This window comes from Capricornis sumatraensis, chromosome 18 (assembly GCF_032405125.1).
Source record: "Capricornis sumatraensis isolate serow.1 chromosome 18, serow.2, whole genome shotgun sequence".
Lineage (NCBI taxonomy): Eukaryota > Metazoa > Chordata > Mammalia > Artiodactyla > Bovidae > Capricornis > Capricornis sumatraensis.
In genome coordinates, this window is record NC_091086.1 from 70371462 (window position 1) to 70389920 (window position 18459).

The window sequence follows — 18459 nt, forward strand, 5'->3', positions numbered from 1 at the left end:
TTTCTAGGCTCCCTGTGGCCTTCAGCATGTGCCTGGCCAGAGACAGGCTCAGTAAATACTTATCAAATTAACAAATGGATACTCTGCCTCTCTCCTTTCTACTATTTTTCTTCATGACCTAAAACACACACACACACACCCCTCAATTCTTGAGAAACTGTAAAGCTTTCTTTAAAGAAAAGTATGTATGCATGAGTGATAAGTTGCTTCAGTCATGTCTGACTCTGAGCCACCCTATGGCCTGTAGTCCACCAGCCTCTGCTGTCCATGGGATTCTCCTGACCCATGCGATCAAATCCATGTCTTACATTTCCTGTGTTGTTAGACAGGTTCTTTACCACTAGCACCACCTGGAAAGTCCACAGAAAAGTGTAATAGTGATATAAAACATTACCCGAAGGATTGGAAGCCCTTAGTCCTTAGGTATTTGTTTTATTTTTGCCTTGTTATAAAAAACTATTTGGAGAGAGAATAAAAGCTGAGAACTGGAAGAACCACAGCCTATATATAACATAAGAGACATCTCTTTTAAATTTTGCTTATACAACTGGAGGGAAAGAGGAAACCATTAAGAAAAAACTTTAACTCCTTTGTTGAATGGATGTCTAGTTATTCCCTTCAAATGCCTGTAATTTAAAAAAAATTAACACCTCATGAAGACGATTAATATCAAAATTAGGTTACTGCAGGATGTATATTATTTGAAAGAAAAGTTTTAAGAGGTGCAGTTAATAATTGGCATCTTTATTAATGAAATATTCTCTAAAAATATCACTTGCCTGATGAGACAAACACAGTAAATAGAGAGAAATTGCAGAATCCCCAAAAAGTCCCCCAGCAAGACAAACTTAACCCCTCAGTTATGAATCATATAAACATCAAAAGGATGTTTTGACAAGTACCCATTTTACAAAGTAAATATTCTCCCTTTAAAAGGAACTTGCTGCTGTTCAGTTGCTAAGTCATGTCTGACTCTTTGTGACCCCAGGGACTGCAGCATGCCTGGCTTCCCTCTCCTTCACTGTTTTCTGGAGTTTGCTCAAGCTCATGTCCATCGAGTTGGTGATGCCATCCAACCATCTCTTCCTCTGTCGTCCCCTTCTCCTCATGCCTTCCATCTTTCCCAGCATCAGGGTCTGTTCCAATGAGTTGGCTCTTTGCATCAGGTGGCTAAAGGACTGGAGCTTCAGCTTCCGCATCAGTCCTTCCAATGAATATTCAGGACTGATTTCCTTTAGGATTGACTGGTTTGATCTCCCTCCTGTCCAAGGGACTCACAAGAGTCTTCTAAATCTCAGTGTCTTGAGCTTTTGCTTGCACTGGCTTTGGTGTAGCCTCTACAGATTGTGGGATTTCCTTAGTTAATTCACTCATAGTATATTTTTTGAACCTCGGGGGTACCAACCACCAAGCCAGGTTCTGAGTGTATTGATGACAGATGACACATCCTTACCCTGTCTTCCTGGGCTCAGAATCTAACAAGAAATTCTGACATAAATAAAATCTCCCAAATATGTCTTCTAGACTCAAGCCAGAGGACCTTGGAGTTACTTTAGACTTTATCCCAAAATTGATTTATCATTAAAATCTGATCCTAGACTCTACTAGGACCTAATCTCCAAGCCTGCTTTTCCTTTCCAGTTATTTTTTAAGCTATGTCTGAATCACAACCAGTGGTCTAATCTTAAATTTCCAATAGTAAAGGAATTAATTACCAAGTTATGTATACTGACTTGGTGGAGTCCACCCTCAGTGGATTATTCTTAAATCATTAAATGATGACAATGAAGACATATATATGATACTATCTTAACTGAAAAAAATAAGCTAAAATTATTTGTTTGCCATCATTAACACTGTTTAGAAAATAGAAGGAAAAGTATATATGTCCACATGATATTTACAACTGTAAAATACATGCCAACATGCTGATTACAACCCTGTAAGAGTGGGCTGAAGGTGGGCTTGAACTGGAACAGTGTCTTCCAGCAGAGTCATTAAGTCACACACCCAAGTCCTGGGCAGGGTGGATAAGGAACAGACAAAACATGATGCATAGAACATGAACGTGCATGAATTAGACTCCTAAATTAAGAAATATGTCATACTACTCTTCAGTAATATTCAGGGGAAATGGGGGTTATGTGAAGGAGGATGCTTACAATTTGGGAGGAATTATCTATTCTAAAAGGAATTCTCTGTTCTATGGAAAAGAATATCAAATACTAACAAAAAAAATTATTGGGTTAATCACAGAATCTTACAAGGTCTCATGAAGTGAGGAAGTTCAGTCTGCATTAGGATCATGGTACATCCACCTTGGACAATGATGTAGACATATATTTGATCCAGGTAGAAAATGAAAGCAAAGAAAACATATGAGTGTCATCTTGCAGAGATGCTATGGGCTTCAAATTATGAGTACACTTTTTTCCTTCTCTTCTTTTGCCAAATGTGTTAATATAATCATACTGTCATTACAATGGAGAAAAAGTTTCTAAGAACAAGAAACTGTGCAAAGAATTTTCCACAGGTCAAATATGCTAGTACAGGTTCTTAGCTTTCCTTAGTCACCCAACAGTTTTAGGGTTTCACTCTCTGGTTGGTTTCCTAAATGAGCATGGTACTGTCTTCTAAATGGCAGTCTGGGTTCCAAACAGTCATCTTGGATAGAGTGTTAAAATCAGTGTAATTACCAACCTTTTGTACCTCATTTGTGTTGAGAGGCACAACTAAAGGTTTCACACTGCGAGGTTTCATCATTTACTGCCCACTCTACTGGCCTCCTGTGTTTGCGCTTGCAGACTGAAAGCTATGTAATGAACTCTCTTCCACCACTCCTTCAAACTGGGGTGCTGGAGAAGACTCCTGAAAGTCCCTTCGAGAGCAGGGAGATCAAACCAATCAATCTTAAGGGAAATCAACCCTGAATATTCGTTGGAAGGACTGATGCTGAAGCTGAAGCTCCGGTAGTTTGGTGTGAACAGCCGACTCATTGGAAAAGCCCCTGATGCTAGGAAAGATTGAGGGAAGAAGGAGAAGAGGGCATCAGAGGATGAGAAGGCTGGATGGCATCACTGATGCAATGGGCATGAACTTGGGCAAACGTCGGGAGAGGGTGAGGGAGAGGGAGGCCCGGCGTGCTGCAGTCTATCGGGTTGCAAAGAGTCAGACATGACTGGGTGACTGAACAACAGTGCTCTGTGGGAAAGTTTGGGCTGCAGCAAGCTTACAGGCAGCGCCAGATTTTTGCATCTGAGTTATTCTCAGCAGAAACACCTTGGCTTTTATTCCCTGAATCCCCATAAGATTGTATTTGCAGCCTGGTCCAATGAATTAGTGATTCTTAAGGAAATCATCATCCCTCTGTCAACACAAAGCAGCTCCCATATGGAAAGATCATGAGCTCTGGATTCAGGTGGATCTGGATAAACCTTTAGCTTGGTGTGTGATTGTGAGCAAGTGACTCAGTGTGTTAAGTGTTAGTCACTGAGTCATGTCTGACACTTGCGACCCCATGGACTGTAGCCCACCAGCTTCCTCTATCCATGGCATTCTCCAGACAAGAATACAGGAATGGGCTGCTGTTCCCTTCTCCTGGGGACATCCCCGATCCAGGGATGGAACTCAGGTCTCCTGAGTTGCAGGCAGATTCTTTACCATGTGAGCCACCAGGGAAACGAAAAGACAGAGACCATATAATGGGTCTGACAAATGAATTCAGTGTGAGAGGCTCCTCTCCTTTCCTGCCTGAGTATTACATTCAGTTCACGCAGGTCCTGAGGGGCCAGGGCTGCTGTTATACACGTGTTTTGCCTTCTTTGTCCAGATATGCTTCACTTGCCTCTGGACCAAACAGAGGGCACCCTGAGCTGTCAAGAATTTGTTCTTCCACCTTTAAACAACTTCACATTGTCTGAGATGTAGGGGACCCATCAGCCTAGATTCTGCTCCTCGCATTCAGTTATTTACCACCTCTAATCTGTTTGGGCAAAGGGATTTTCTACCACGACCTCACTCTGTGTGTAGGTGAGTGATGTCAGCATGGTCCCATCCAATCAGCAGGTACATCTGTCAGTGGAAATTCAGTAATCCTCTGTTTCAAGTGAGTGGGTACCTGTCTTTACAAGAGGGGCTGAGGTTCACACACCAATGGAGGCTGACCAGTGCCAGGTGTGAGGAAGGTCAAGTGCTTATCTTTGGTGCTGTCACCAGGCCCTTCCCAGTGGTTGCAGAGGGCAACAGAGAATCCAGAGGCCACGTGGGCACCACACTTGCCTCCACTATTCTGCTGAGATTGTGGGTGTCCTTCCTGGGATGGACTGTGCTAACACCTTGGCTCAAGCCTCATTCTCTCAGTCATGGGCAATCTGTTGAGTGAATTATAAGAAGCCAACATAATATTTCCCTCCCCACTCTGGACTTACTTTCCTATAGAGTTTTGTGTAAAAATTAAAATATGTGACTTGACACCTTGTACATTCTTCAGGTGCTACTGTTGACCCTTTGACCTCTCCTGTGTCCTCTGATTCTGCCCACTAAACCCTCATGCGCAGAAGGGTTTCTCTTGATTAAACATGAGGGGGCCATAAAGTAATTATGTCTTCATTGTTTTCCTTGATTGGCCAGGGAGGAGAGGGGGCTGGAACCTGTAGTTACCTCTCTTGTGCAGAGTAGAGAGGATAGGATACCAAAGTGTAGACTTTTCCCTGAAAGAAGACTCCAGTGATGCTCTTCTTTTTCTCCTGGCACAGGTTGCAGCATTTTCCCATCACTTGGAAATTCCTTCAACAGCCCTGAGCTGGGAAGGGCCCATGTTTGCCCTCTGGGCCCCTTTTGTCCCTAAGTACAAAACTGGACAGCCTGCCTTCCCTGGAGAGTTTCGCTTTCAAAGGGCAGAATGGCCTTTCCAGAAAATCTTTGTGTTTGGCCAAGAGAAAAGTCCCCAAAGACTGAGGTCCACCCAGAGGCCAAAATAAACAGCTCAGTAATCTATGTGGGAAAACTGGGTGAAACGGGACTCTCTGTATCACATCAGAAACCAAAATTGATCACAATTGCTCAATTTCCAGGAAGCATTTTTGTTTTGCTTATTTCAGACACCCCCCACTTTTTTCACTATTTGCTTAAACTATTAATTTTCCCATAATGCCTCACTGCAAAACTTATATCAATCTAGCTCAGTTTTAAAACAAATTTTTCAGGAAAACCTGAGTGTTCCATCTCCCTACTAAGATTTTAAAAACCATTCGCTTACTATTACCAGCAGTGCAAATCAGTTATTTAAACTTGATGATAAAAGCAAATTGAAATGTGAAATACCCTCATTTTATTTAATCAATGTAATTTAATGATAAGCCAATAATGCATAGTTTTTAATATATTGAATGTTAGTGACTAATTGAAATTCTAGTTCATTAACTTTCTCTACAAATCATAGCGTTTAGAATGCTATGCATCATGAGTGTGGACACATTTTTATTGGTAATTATGTCTTCTGTTTACTTGGCATGTGTCCTAACTTTAAAAAAATGCTGTTTCAAATGTACTTGTATCTCAGTCCTTCTTGGGAGTTATGAATTGATCTTCTAGTAGATGTCATATGCATCCAATACACCATGGACAAATTCCTCATGCTTAAGCAAAGCACCGTTTTAATTGCATCACTACGCTTCTCTGGAATCTTGAGGAAACTTCGGCCCAGCCAAGCTGCTTGGCTTACCTCCCTGATCTTGCCATGGGCAAGATCACGTGACTCTGTGTTGTCCTTCCCAGAGCCATAATGACCAGGGATGTTCTTCTTACTCAGCTAATCCCCAGCTTCATTCAAGGGCCAACTTCCCGGAACTCATTTGGGCCACAGCTCTGTCCTCTGACTCCTGTAGCTCTGGTTGTCTGGACTTCTTACTTAACAATCATCAACTCTGGTGTCAAGCAATGATCATGACCATGGTCTTCCTCCCTCACTGGGCTGCAAGTTCATTCCTGGTTCTTGTGCCTTCAAACCATGGCACTGTGTGAGCATATGCAAGTAGTTAAAAAATCATTATAAACTGACCCAAATATGTAGCTGAAATACCCAAAGGAACACATCCTGGTATGACATCCCCTTATTAAATAAAAGCCCCAAGGTATTCACAGAGTTAGTATTTTTGGAATACAGTGTTTTCAGATGCTCTCAAAAATCAACCGCATATATTAATTTGTAATTATGTTTACAGGTTAAGGATAAAGGGCTTCCCAGGTGGCACCAGTGGTAAAGAATCCGCCTGCCAATGCAAGAGAACAAGAGACAAAGTTTCAATCCCTGGGTCAGGAAGACCCCGTGGAGTAGGCAATGGCAACCCCCTCCACTATTCTTGATTGGAAAATTCTATGGACGGAGGAACCTGCCAGGCTATATAGTCCATGGGGTTGCAAAGAGTTGGACATGACTGAGGACGCATGGATGCATTAAGTAGAACAGCTATGTACATCCCATCTCAAAATACTTTGTTCTGTTTGGTTGATTTTTGTTCTGAACTACATGATGTAATTTAATCCTCAGAACAGCCGAGTGGGGTGAGCATTATTATTCCAGTTTTATAGAAGAGGAAACTGGGGGAAAAAATATGTTCCAGTTAGATTTACCAGTTGAGGAGTTTGTGGATGTCTTAGAATGCATTTTTCAGAAAGTGAAAGTGTTAGTTGCTCAGTTGTGTCCAGCTCTTTAGGACCTAATAGATTATAAACCACCAGCCTCCTCTGTCCATGGGATTCTCCAGGCAAGAGTATTGGAGTGGGTACCATTTCCTCCTCTAGGGGGTCTTCCCAACCCAGGCATCAAACCTGGGTCTCCTGCATTGCAGGCAGTTTCTTTACAGTCTGAGCCAGGAGGGAAGCCCTTCTTCAGGAAGGTTACTGTCTAACTGGAATGTCTTTATCTTATTTTTAGTAGTGTAATGATTTTAATGCAGCTCAAAGTAAAAGCAGATTCTGAAGTATATGGTGACTTAGTGATTAAGAATAAGGCACCTGAGATTGTCTTAGAAATTAAGGCACTATCATTCATGAACCGATAAATTATTCTCTCTCTCACTATCATCATCATGATAATACAAATAAACAGTGATATTTGACATGTGATTGATTCTTGCGCAGAATTTGGGAAACACTTTAAAGATGCATGCAGCATTTACAAGGAAACCTAAGTCCTGAGGGAGGGAGGCTGGAGCACTCAGCAGATTCTACACAGCAAGCTTCTTCCAAAACCCCACCTCCATTTATTGGGTGTTTCTTTAGACTCTCAAGCTCTCTCTCAGCTGGTCTTGCTGCCTCGTGCTGATCTCCCTGCTAAACTGTTCTATTTTCCCTGAAAAGTGTCATGTCGATCGCTCTAGTCAGCTTATTGGCCCCGCTTAAATGCCTCTCTCCGCATACTTCCTCGTCCCCTTTTCATTTTTTTGTTGTTTCCTTTGCAACTGGCTGTTGTTGTTTCAAGTTTACTTCCTTCACTAAGAGGTGAGTTCTTCGGTACACTGACTGTGTCTCTTTTGTTTGCCTGGTACACCCATCACTTTCAAGGTCAGTTCACAGCAGGTGCTAAGCATGTGATGAAGAAATGAATGATGGGAACACTTCTGACGTTCCATGTTTCATGAATAAATTTTGTTGCTACAGCAAAAATTCTTAATATCAAAAATAAGTTGACATAATGGCAGTTAGTGTGATGGAAACAAGCCAGATGAAGTCATCGATACTTAATCTAATACACAAGAGGATGGTATTCAGTATTTAGCACCAGCTTTCCAGAAATACAGTAGAAAGATTTTGATGAATATGCCTTTTTTTCTATTACTTAACAAATAGTATAACTGTTAACTTTAGAAAGTAAAGGAAGAATTTATATAAATTTTAATTTATATAAATTCCCTATAAAAAGGAAAGTAGTTTATCCTTCCAGAGTTAAGGCCTACCTCTAAATATATATTTGCTCTAAAATACGCTTTTCAATAAATGTGTTTTCAAATTAAATCTTGGATTCTGACCAGCATTTTTTTTTTCTGAATTCAGATACTTTCAGTCCCCAGAGTAATAAGTTAGCTGAAAATAATCTAAAGTTCTTAACAAAATAAGAAAAAAAAATATTATTGAAAAGATTCATCACAGAAAGAAAAACATTTTCATGGTGGAATAAAGAAAAGCCACTTCCACAATGGCTGCATTAGTAAGGAGTCTGTGATTTTCAACACGACCTCCTTCAGAGACCCACCTTGCAAAAATAAGAAGTCATTACTAGTTTTCCTTAAGGTGTAATTTAGAATATTGGTAGAGATCATTAGAATGTTTCTTGCGGTATGAAATACTTACTGTGAGGAAAACATGTTTATATATAAATTGCATTTTTAATGAATGGGCTCTTATGATTATAGAGAAGTTTTAGTGTTTTAAGTGTAATTTTAAGAAATTGCAGAACCATCAGTAGTATCAGAAAAAAGAGATATTATTATAAGCTGCTTTTCGTATAAAGCAGCTTAAGTATCCCTTGGAACCCTGTGGCATCGCTTCAGTTCTACAGGCAACTTTGCAAGGGGAAGTTGCAGGCAAAATTAGGGGCTTGGTGAAATTTCCTTCTCTTTGGAAGGTGAAGTTTGCCTCACGGTCATGTTGCTTTAATTTAAAAAAAAAGGGGGGGGGGGCACGAAATCGAATCCAGGCTTCTCAAATAATTCTTGAAGCCTTTTTTTCCCACTGACAGGAAAACAGGATCAAACACGTAGTAGATGTATGCTGAGCATCCGGCAAGGATGTTTCAGTAGGAGCAGGCCCTGGCCCTGCCTGACCCAGTCAGTGCACTGGGATCAGAGAAGGTGAAACTTAAGACCAAGATGGCAGGCAGCCAACCAGGCTTTCCCAAGTAAGGTACCTCTTAAGCTGCAGGCAATCAAATAACTTTCTTGCCTTGCTTCTCAACTCAAAGTGTTAGTCATTCAGTTGTGTCCCACTCTTTGCGACCCCATGGACTGTAGCCCGCCAGGCTCCTCTGTCCATGGAATTCTCCAAGCAAAAAGATTGGAGTGGGCAGCCACTCCCTTCTCCAGGGGATCTTTCTGACCCAGGGAGCAAACCCACATCTCCCGCATTGTAGGCAGATCCTTTTCCTCTGAGCCACCAGGGAACCTTCCCTATAAAACCCCTTCTTAGCTCCTTTGCTCAAAGAAACTCTTGAATGGTTTAGTTTTGTTGCTGCTGTTGTTCAGTCACTCACTTGTGTCCTGCTGTTTGTAACGCATGGACTGTAGCCTGCCAGGCTCCTCTGTGCATGGAATTTCCCAGGCAAGAATTTCCTGTTCTAAGGACTCTTCCCAACCCAGAGATTGAACCTGTGTCTCCTCCATGGGCAGGCATCTTGTTTACCACTGAGCTACCAGGGAAGTCCCACCAAACAGTTTAATAGGCCTCAGTTTATCTTTTAACGACTACAGGGTCACTTATCAAAAAGTTCCAGTGAGGTGATGGTGAAGGTAACTGACACTCCTATCCACCCCAGCCTGGTCCTGCAGTGAGAAGCACCAGTTTTAACCCTTTGAACTTTGTCTGGTTAATAAACAATAATTGCATAGTAACTTAACCAGCCATATTTTTCTCTATTGCTTGATTTATTACCTTTGGATTATCATCCCCAACTGTGGAACTTGGACTTCTCCTTTGTCTCCGTTCTATTCTTTGATTATTTTTTTCCCTTTTAAAATGAGACTAAGTGGAGTAGCTAATGGGTGTAGTGTATTTAAAGCTTTTATGAGGTTTAAACGAAGAGATAGTTCTTAGAACAGCACTCTTTACAAGGTTAGCATATTTGATTTGTTAATAAGGGGTTACCTCCCTGGCCCCATGTTTGATGATTAGGTAAGAACTTGTAGTCCTACTCTCAGTGAGCTGTAACTCTGTAGCATCTTCAGTCTCTTATTGTTGTTGTTGTTCAGTTGCGATGTTGTTCCCAACTCCTTGCGACCCCATGGACTGCAGCATGCCGGGCTTCCCTGTCCTTCACCATCTCCTGGAGCTTGCTCAAACTCATGTCCATTGAGTCAGTGATGGCATCTAACCATCTCATCCTCTGTTGTCCTCTTCTCCTCCCGCCTTCAATCTGTCCCAGCATCAGGGTCTTTTCTAATGAGTTGGCTCTTCGCATCAGGTGGCTGAAGTGTTGGAGGTGGCCATAGTCTCTTGTGAGCTCTGTTCTAACTTCGTAGACCTTGTCACTCCCAGGCTGTATTCGCTGCCTTTGCTCAATACCGTGTCCTGCGTCCCTGACCTCCTGGTTCTTAAGAGAAAGTGTCCAATGGCCTGCTTGTCCGTAGGAACATCTTCTGTACCATTCTGGCCCTCTCACTGTCTTCTGTCTGCTTCCTCCCTTCCCACACCCCCTGGATTTTTTTATTTTTATTTTTGGCCACACCCCATGGCTTGTAGGATCTTAGTTCCCCTGCCAAGATCAAATCTACGCCTCCTGTTCTGGAAGAACAGAACCCTAACCACTGGGCTGCCAGGGAATTCCCAGCTGTCTATTGTATCTGTTGCTGTTGTTGTTGGCCAGAAATCTTCATCTGATCATTCCCATGTTGTATATGAACTCTTTCATTGAGAGAGAGCTAGAATAAAGTATCTACTGTCGACAGCTTTTATGATATAGTATATTGAATATTGCAGACAGGGCTATACTAAACCACTATTAAATGGAAAATTTTAATACATTTTTAAAGTCTGCTACTCAAAAGGAAGACTTCTTTATTTTATTATATTTGAACCAGTCATGTGACAAGTTTGGGGTGTATTTGTCCTTGGGCAAATTTTAGAAATTGTTGGTGTCACTTTCTTCTCATCAGTAAAGTTGAAATAATAACACCTTCCTCATTAGAGTTGTTTAAAGGGTTAAATGATGTAGTAATCTTATAGATCACAGTCTGTTTAATCTATAATATCTAGCATTAAGTGGCTGAGGATGATGTAGTAATGATGATGGTGGTGGTAATGATAACGATTATGATGATAAATAAAGCAAAAATATTAATACCTTCCTATAAAAGCTGTTAGTGTATCAATGACGTAATAATTTTACTTATCACAAATAATGCCTGGATGCCGGGAGCCAACGTGAGGAATCCCGCACGTGGCAAAGGTCATGAGGAAGGAGGCCTGACATACGCAAAGGCGGGATCAGGCCTCAGGGGTCCCCCTGGACATTCTCGAACATCTACCCCCAAAACCAGAGTCAGCCTACCTTACTGCATTATGCTTTCACCTACACTTCTGACATTATGGGGGGCTATCCCCCACCACCTCTCTCTGAAAAGGAGCTAACTTAGAGCTCCAGTTAATACATCTCCTGGGTGTGAGTGTTTCAGTCCAAAAACTCCTCTGATGGCTCTCTAACCTGCCTGACAGGGTTATCTGGCCACATGTGATTGTTCACAGCCTCCCCCCCGTGAGAGGCATGAGATGCCATAAACTTTCTAAATACAGATTCTTTTGAGAAGTTAGAAAGTTATTAGTATAGTATTAGTGGGTCAGTTAGAAATTATACCAGTGGAGGGTTTCATTGTTGAGCCAATATTTGCTGCTAAGCCTCCATATCCCCTGCCCCTTATACACACTAATTGATATAACTAGCATATAGGAGAAATAAGTATTAACCTTGATATTAATCATGTTAGACCTTAGACTAAATTCTTTTCTTGGTTATAGCCCATTGCACCTTTGCCCTGTAGGAATGCAACTTTATCTGGTACCTTCGGAGGGTGGTGCCTGACTTAAGAAAATAAGTTTTCTGGTTGACTAATCATCATCAGAAAGGGTCATAAAATGTTAGCAGGCCTCTTGGCCAGAAGATGATGTAAATCACCTGAGAACTTTGTATATTGGAAGGAATGCAGAAAGGAAGTATGGTTTCAATAAGGGTCAGGACTGCTGACCCCGTGTGACTTTGTATTTTCCATTTATCTCTATGTATGATTTAAAGTATAAAAGCGGCCTTGGAAAATAAAGAAACGGACCAGTTCCTGGAAAGACTGGTTTCCCTCGTGTCATCTTTTCTTGTTCTCTTCTTTTCTGGCTGAATTCCCATCTGGAGCGTGGAGGCTCACCAGGCCTACTAATTTTGCCTGGGCTTCTAAGATCTGAACGGGGAGGCACTTTGTGTCTCCACTCCTCTGGGAGACCGGGAAGATACCTGCGGCCTACGTAGGTGGTGCAAACCCCCTTGTCTTGGGGTTTTATTGGTTACAAGTTATTCAGCATCTTTTCTCCACTAATTTTCCTACTGCACTATTCGTTCCTAATCTCTCTTTATATCTCTAATTAAATAATTCTTTCCTAATTGCCAACTCCATCCCCACTTCGAATTCCCTGGATCCACCGGGAACGGACCCCAGCAGCTATTATTCATGGGATGATGTTGGTTGTGGTGGCGGTGGAGGTGATAACTAGTATTCTTGAGCAAATGTCTGACTTTAGATCATTCATAACACCAAAAGTCACCATGTTAGCACCGATAGTCATTTTCTATATCTTAGAAAAAAATAGACATTTCAACTAAAATTAATTCATTTAATTTAAATTAGATACCTACTGGTGTATGCAGTTAGTTCTGTTCTCTAACGTGCAGATGGAAGCTTTTGTTTCACATAACTAGTTCCTACATCAAGTCCTAAGGCTCAACTCTCAGCTTACCCTTTTTGTTCCAGCTTAACCTGCCTTTCTGATGACCCTTTGGTGTGTGTTTTCAGTGCCTGCATTGGGGCCCAGGACCCGTACTGTGGCTGGGACGTGGTGATGAAGAAGTGCACAAGCCTGGAGGAGAGCCTGAGCATGACGCAGTGGGAACAGAGCATCACCACCTGTCCTGTGAGTGTCCGGGTCCCCAGCTCTGGAAGCACCATCCCTGGGACCCCAGCGGTCCTAACCCGCAGTCCCAACCCTCCCTTCTGTGGCCTCCATTCCTTTTCCTATGAGAATCTTCCTCAGAAATCTGGTCTGTGCTTTCTTAACGCATCCAGCTCTTCCTGCACCAAGCCACACAAGATGCTGCCATCAGTTGCTGTCTGTTTTTAAAAGAAATATCTTAAGAGAAGGGGCATCACTGGTGGCTCAAGAGTCTGCCTGCCAGCACTATTTACAATAGCTAGCTGTCCATCGACAGATGAAAGGATAAAGAAGCTGTGGTACATATATATCATGGAATATTACTCAGCCATATAAAGGGACTCATTTGAGTCAGTTCTAACGAGGTGAATGAACTTAGAGCCTATTATACAGAGTGAAGTAAGTCAAAAAGAAAAACAAATATCATATATTAACACATACATAAGAAATCTGGAGGACTTCCCTGTAGCTCAAATGATAAAGAATCTGTCTGCAATGCAAGAGACCCAGGTTCAGTCTCTGCATCCTGAAGATCCTCTAGAGAAGGGAATGGCAATCCTGTGCAATATTCTTACCTGGTGAATCCCACAGACAGAGGAGCCTGGTGAGCTGCAGTCCGTGGGGTCCAAGGAGTTGGACACGACTGAGTGAATAACACTACGATTATGGATTCTAGGAAGATGGTACTGATGAACCTATCTGCAGGGAAGCAGTGGAAATGCAGTCACAGGGAACAGACTTATGGACACAGTCAGGGGAAGGAGAGGGTGGGGCGAACTGTTTCCATGACAGAGTGGCCTGGAAACATGTACATTTCCATATGGAAAATAGTTAGCCAGTGGGAATTTGCTGTGTAACCCAGGGAGCCCAAACTCCATGCTCTGTGACAACCTAGAGGGGTGGGGTGGGATTGGCTGGGAGGTGGGAAGGAGGGGACCTCTGTATACCTGTGGCTGATTCATGGGGATGTGTGGCAGAAACCAACACAACATTGTAAAGCAATTATCCTCCAATTAAATATACACAAATTTCAGGGGAAAAAAAAGAGAAAAGAATCCACCTGCTAATGCAGGAGACACAGGAGATGAAAGTTTGATCCCTGGGTCGGGAAGAATCCCTGGAGCAGGAAAAGGCAACCCACTCCAGTATTCTTGCCTGGAAAATCCCACAGACAGGGAGACTCACAGGCTATAATCCATGGTATTGCAAAGAGCTGGACATGACTGAACACACACACACACACACACACATATGATCTTAAGAGAAAATAGTGCTGGTTTCCAAGTGAAATGTAACATCTCTGTTAATTCTTGGATTTTTTGTCTCCAGAGTTTGGTGTGGACTATTTTGCCCTTTGTAGCATTAATATTAATAAAATAGTATCTTGCACACCCATCCATATCTCCTGGGAGCTATAATTCCAGAAGCGGGGAAACAGCTTTTAAACAAACTAAAGGATAGTATGATGGAACCCCAAGTGGCAGTGTCTTCGCTACTGCTCAGGGTCAGGGAATTCCTGGGAGAAACATCCTAAAGTACCCTCCCCCGGGGAACCCTGTGGAATGTGGAGAAACTCCAGTCTGTTTACAGTCAGACTCTGAATCCAAGAACACAGAATCCACTCTTGTCTTTGCCGTTATGTGTATCTGGGTCCTCACCTGCACAATCTGGCCTTTCTTCTCCTTTGTCTTCAGAGCCGTCAGTTAAGTCATTCCAAGTTCTATTTTTCTGTTCTTGGAGATTATGAGCAACAACTATTAACTTCAGCACATTTAGGATTTAAGTAAGTCCCTTGGCTGTCACCTCACTGCCCGTGTGCATTCTTATCAGCCCTGGCCTCACCCTGCAAGACAGAGGTGAGAAAGCAGGGACACTGTCCCTTATGTTAAATCCATGATAGTCCTTCAGTTCCAAACAGCTGGAGGCATCGGAACAGTCTGTCCGTTTCCTTTCAAGGAACCTGCTCTTTGCATTATCTAAGCCACATGTCATAAAGGCTGTCCTTCAGTTTGTAAGTGAGACAAGAAGACAGAGTGACCGGAGGAAGGCTAAGGCGATTAAACCAGTGTCATTCCCCAATTGTTGGCACAAAGTGTAGGCTTTTCCCTCAAAAGGAGGGTACATCACTGCATCCAGGCTCTCAGCAAAGCCTTGAAGGGGGTGGGCTGAGCTGCCAGTCCTTTTTGTTCTTTAGCTTCAGATCTCTGAATTTAGGAGCCAATGCCTCTGCAGTGTCTTATGAAACTGGTTTAAACATGCCACAGTCTGTGTGAAGTCCTTTCTTCTGTCTGAACCACACTGTACAAGCACAGAGGTGTTCCCTTTAAATTCTTTGCAGCTAAAGAAAACACAAAGTGTGCTATGCGACATGCAGCTTTAAAAGTTCAGACATGCACTTTAGAAGAATCAGCTCATCTTCTTGCAGAAGTTTGACCTTACTGTTTTAATGCTTAAAAAGGGGGCAGAAGATAACAGCGGTTCTTCTTAAGCAATAAAGTCATTGGTCCAGGGCTCAAGGGTGTTTCAGTGGCTGTCTGGGACATGCTTAATTACATAATGGGAAATACACACTCACCCACTTAGTTTGTAACAAGTACATCTAGTATGTTTCTATGGTCAGAAAATGAAGGTGACTGGATATTTAAGAAGTGACCGGAGGGTTATCAGTAAAGTTGCTTCTTTCTGCTGAGAGGACAGCTTCTGGTACAAACTCAGGAAAGGTCAGGGGATGATGTGGACCTACCCTGGTTTCAGACCTGCCCCTCCACCAACTCTTTTTGGAAAATGTGGCTGAGATGTCATCTCTGGTTCACTGTCCCTAAAACACACTTAAGAAGGCTTTGTTTTCTTCCCCCCACCCCTGATTTGAGGTGATTTCATTACGCACAACCATCTCTCCCATCTCATCCAATGTAATTGGTTATTTACCAAGATACACTTTTGATAAGAATATGCAAAGCATCCAACAACAAACGATAATAAATTGTATCACTTTGAGCAAAGCTAAGGAAAGCAAAACGTGTATTTTCTGATTTATGTAAGTTGCCAGGCAGAATTTGGGAACTCCTATATTACCCAACTCTTGTTTTAATTAATTATACATATCTTAAAAAAAAATCTCTTAGAAAGAAATGAGCTAGATGAAATGATTAGCATTGATGTAGATCAGCCTTAGAGAAGTATTTTTAAAAGCAATTAAAATGTAATTTATATTATTATTTTAAATTTTTGACTGAAATAAAAGAAAGGTTTGACTTTATGGACCAGAGTAAAGACAGAGATCTATTTTCCACTCAAAGTTCCCTATTTAAAAATGTTTATGGATTTCTCCTATCCAGGAGACAGGACATTAGTTAATTGACATATTGATTAATGTTCTTTTTGCTTATATTACTGTAATGTAAGCATTTTACTCAATATAAGAGATTTCAAGTACTAAAGTTTGAGCTAAATTTATATACCTAGAGTGATTCAAGTAATATATATGTCCTAACTTGCAGTGTTGCTTAACAAGGGTGAAAGTGAAAGTGTTAGTCACTCAGCTGTGTCTGAATCTTTACGACTGCATGGATTGCAGCCTTCCAGGTTCCTCGGTTCCTGGAACTCTCCAGGCAAGAATACTGGAGTGGGTAGCCATTCCCTTCTCCAGGGGATCTTCCTGACCCAGGGATCAAACTCGAGTCTCCTGCATTGGCAGGCCGATTCTTTAATCTGAGCTACCAAGGAAATCTACCCGGGCTTGATTTATGTGTAAATGTCATCCACACTCTGTGTGATGTGTAGGTGCATGCTAAATCACTTCAGTCATGCTAACTCTTTGCGATCCTATGGACTGGAGCCTGCCAGTCTCTTCCGTCCATGGGGTTCTCCAAGCAAGAATACTGTCTGGACACATGGTTATTAGCACACTATGTCATACAATGAGTCTCTTTTTCAAAATACATGCTGCAGTGATTAACAAAATAAAGTAGACCAAATAAGCACCTAAATGCATTAAAATAATAATTCTTCCCTGGCTGCTGTGTAATTAACATCTTTGTCTTTAGCAATGATTAACCCTAGAGCTCTTTATTTAGACATCAGTACAGTAGACCACAGACTAAAGGTTTTACACAAGATTCTGAAACTACATTGGGAAATAAATCTGGACTTAAATCCAGTACTTCTGAGATTCTCCCATGCCTGGAGATCAGTGCCATTCCCAGCTGGCAACATCTCCCAAAGCAGTGGCTAACTGGTAGACTAAGCGAGTGGTGACCCCCTTGTCATCCACATGTTATGTTCAGATAGCCAGACAGGTATTACCGAAATCTACTGTGAAAGAAAGAAAAGGGAATTAAGGTTACGTAGGATTCTGTTTCTAAGAAAACACTGAAGTGTCCTTATGGTTAGTTTGTTGTGATTCAGTCTCTAAGTTGTCCGACTCTTTGCAATCCCATTAACTGCAGCACACTAGGCTTCCCTGTCCTTCACTATCTCCTGGAGCTTCCTCAAACTCATGTTCATTGGGTCAGTGATGCCATCCAACTATCTCATCCTCTGCCACCCCCTTCCCCTCCTGCTCTCAGTCTTTCCCAGCATCAGGTGGCCAAAGTATTGGAGCTTCAGCTTCAGCATCAGTCCTCAGTCCTTCCAAAGAATAGTCAGGGTTGATTTCCTTTAGGATGTACTGGTTCGATCTCCCTGAAGCTCAAGGGAGGCTCAAGAGTCTTCTCCAACACCACAGTTTGAAGCATGGTCAGAGTAGGAGTTGCGTTTTTTTTTTTTTTTTTTTTATCCTGGAGGGACAGTAGGTTACAGGGACCTTAGCAACGGGGATATTTTCCTCTCAGGAAATATCTGCCTTTGTACCTTCACTCATTTGTGTAGGATCCCGTGAATCACTCAGAATCCAAAGGATCAGGCAGGTTTCCCCTCTCCCTTTTAACCGCATCTTGTAGAAAGAGCCAGGTGTGGCAAGTGGGTATAAAGCCTTGAGGTGTGGATAAGCAAGGACACAGACATCACTGTGGCAGCTGGAGACAAGCAAGCAGCCGGGTCAGAGGAAATGGACACAGTTCATGCTGGGCTTCCCTGGTGGCTCAGTCAGTAAAGAGTCTGCCTGCAGTGCAGCAGACCTGGGTCAGGAAGATCCCCTGGAGAAGGAAATGACAACCCACTCCAGTATGCTTGCCTAGAGAATTCCATGGACAGAGGAGCCTGGGTGGGCTACAGTCCATGGGGTCGCAAAGAGTCGGACATGACTTAGCAACTAAACCACCAGCAGTGGTTACTCTTGCCTGTTGTATTTGGAAGCATGACTGCAGAAATAAAACTCACTTGGATTGCTGGATCTTAGTTGCAAGTTATGGGATCTCTCTCCCTGACCACGGATCGAACCTAGGGCCCCTGCATTGGGAGCTTGGATTCTTAGCCACCAGACCACCAGGAAAGTTGCCTGGATTTTCACAAAATATATTTCACCTTTCTTTTGAAACTGTGACACGCAAGTACAGTTTGTTTTACAAGTTACACATGTTAGTCGCTGAGTCGTCATGTCACAGTTTGTTTGCTCCAAAG

General features: G+C 42.3%; 1 protein-coding gene across 1 annotated transcript in view; it reads left to right on the plus strand.

Annotated features, from left to right (window-relative positions):
- The window catches only part of SEMA5A (semaphorin 5A), a 549084-nt gene that overhangs the window by 439714 nt on the left and 90911 nt on the right, over positions 1-18459 (plus strand). Inside the window, exon 13 of the mRNA XM_068990538.1 lies at positions 12765-12882. Within this exon, the coding sequence (XP_068846639.1) occupies positions 12765-12882 (118 nt within the window). The remainder of the gene's footprint in view (positions 1-12764; positions 12883-18459) is intronic.